A 644-nucleotide genomic window follows, 5' to 3' on the forward strand; every position below is an offset into this window, starting at 1 on the left:
TCTCCTCCCGGACCGGGGCCCCAGACACCCCGTCCCCGCCCGGACCTGGGCCCCAGACACCCCGTCTCCTCCCGGACCGGGACCCAGACACCCTGTCCCCGCCCGGAGCGGGGCGTCTGCAGGGGGCAGCCCCACTCACCGCTCCAGTCGTTCATCAGGACCATCCCGAAGATGTGCTCGTGGGCCTTGGAGATGGGGATCGGGTCCCCCAGGCGGTTCCCGGGGCCTACGAAGAAAGCCTGCCGCGGGGAGCGGGTGAGGGTCTGGGGCTCACCGGGCGCCCCAGGTTGTGCACCTGGAGGGCAAAGGTCAGGCCTGTCCGAGGCCCCGAACGCAGTGTTTCTGACGGGGGCGGAAGCGGGATATCGGGGACCAGCTAGAACCGTAAGACACAGCGATCGGTTAACCCGACTGTGCTGCTGAGTAGAGGAGGCGCCTTCCGGCCTGATGGGAGCTGCAGTGGGACCTGGAAGCTCACCTGGAAGTGCAGCCCATCCTCCCACCCAGGACCTGCCTGTTACCATGGAAACATGACAACCTGGTTGCAGAAACCAGGGCCCCCAGGTCTTTGAGCCCTGGTTGCAGACCCCCAGCCCTTTGCATACCCACAGGCCTTTGCACACCCCCAGCCCTCTGCAGACCCC

At 67.1% G+C, this 644-nt stretch overlaps 1 protein-coding gene across 1 annotated transcript in view; it reads right to left on the reverse strand.

Annotated features, from left to right (window-relative positions):
* FAH (fumarylacetoacetate hydrolase (fumarylacetoacetase)) overlaps positions 1–644 on the reverse strand; it is a gene marked incomplete at its 5' end in the record, with an annotated part of 41,752 nt that overhangs the window by 27,933 nt on the left and 13,175 nt on the right. Inside the window, one exon of the mRNA XM_015560564.1 lies at positions 140–239. Within this exon, the coding sequence (XP_015416050.1) occupies positions 140–239 (100 nt within the window). The remainder of the gene's footprint in view (positions 1–139; positions 240–644) is intronic.

This window comes from Myotis davidii, unplaced genomic scaffold (genome assembly GCF_000327345.1).
Source record: "Myotis davidii unplaced genomic scaffold, ASM32734v1 scaffold2091, whole genome shotgun sequence".
Taxonomy (NCBI): Eukaryota; Metazoa; Chordata; class Mammalia; order Chiroptera; family Vespertilionidae; genus Myotis; species Myotis davidii.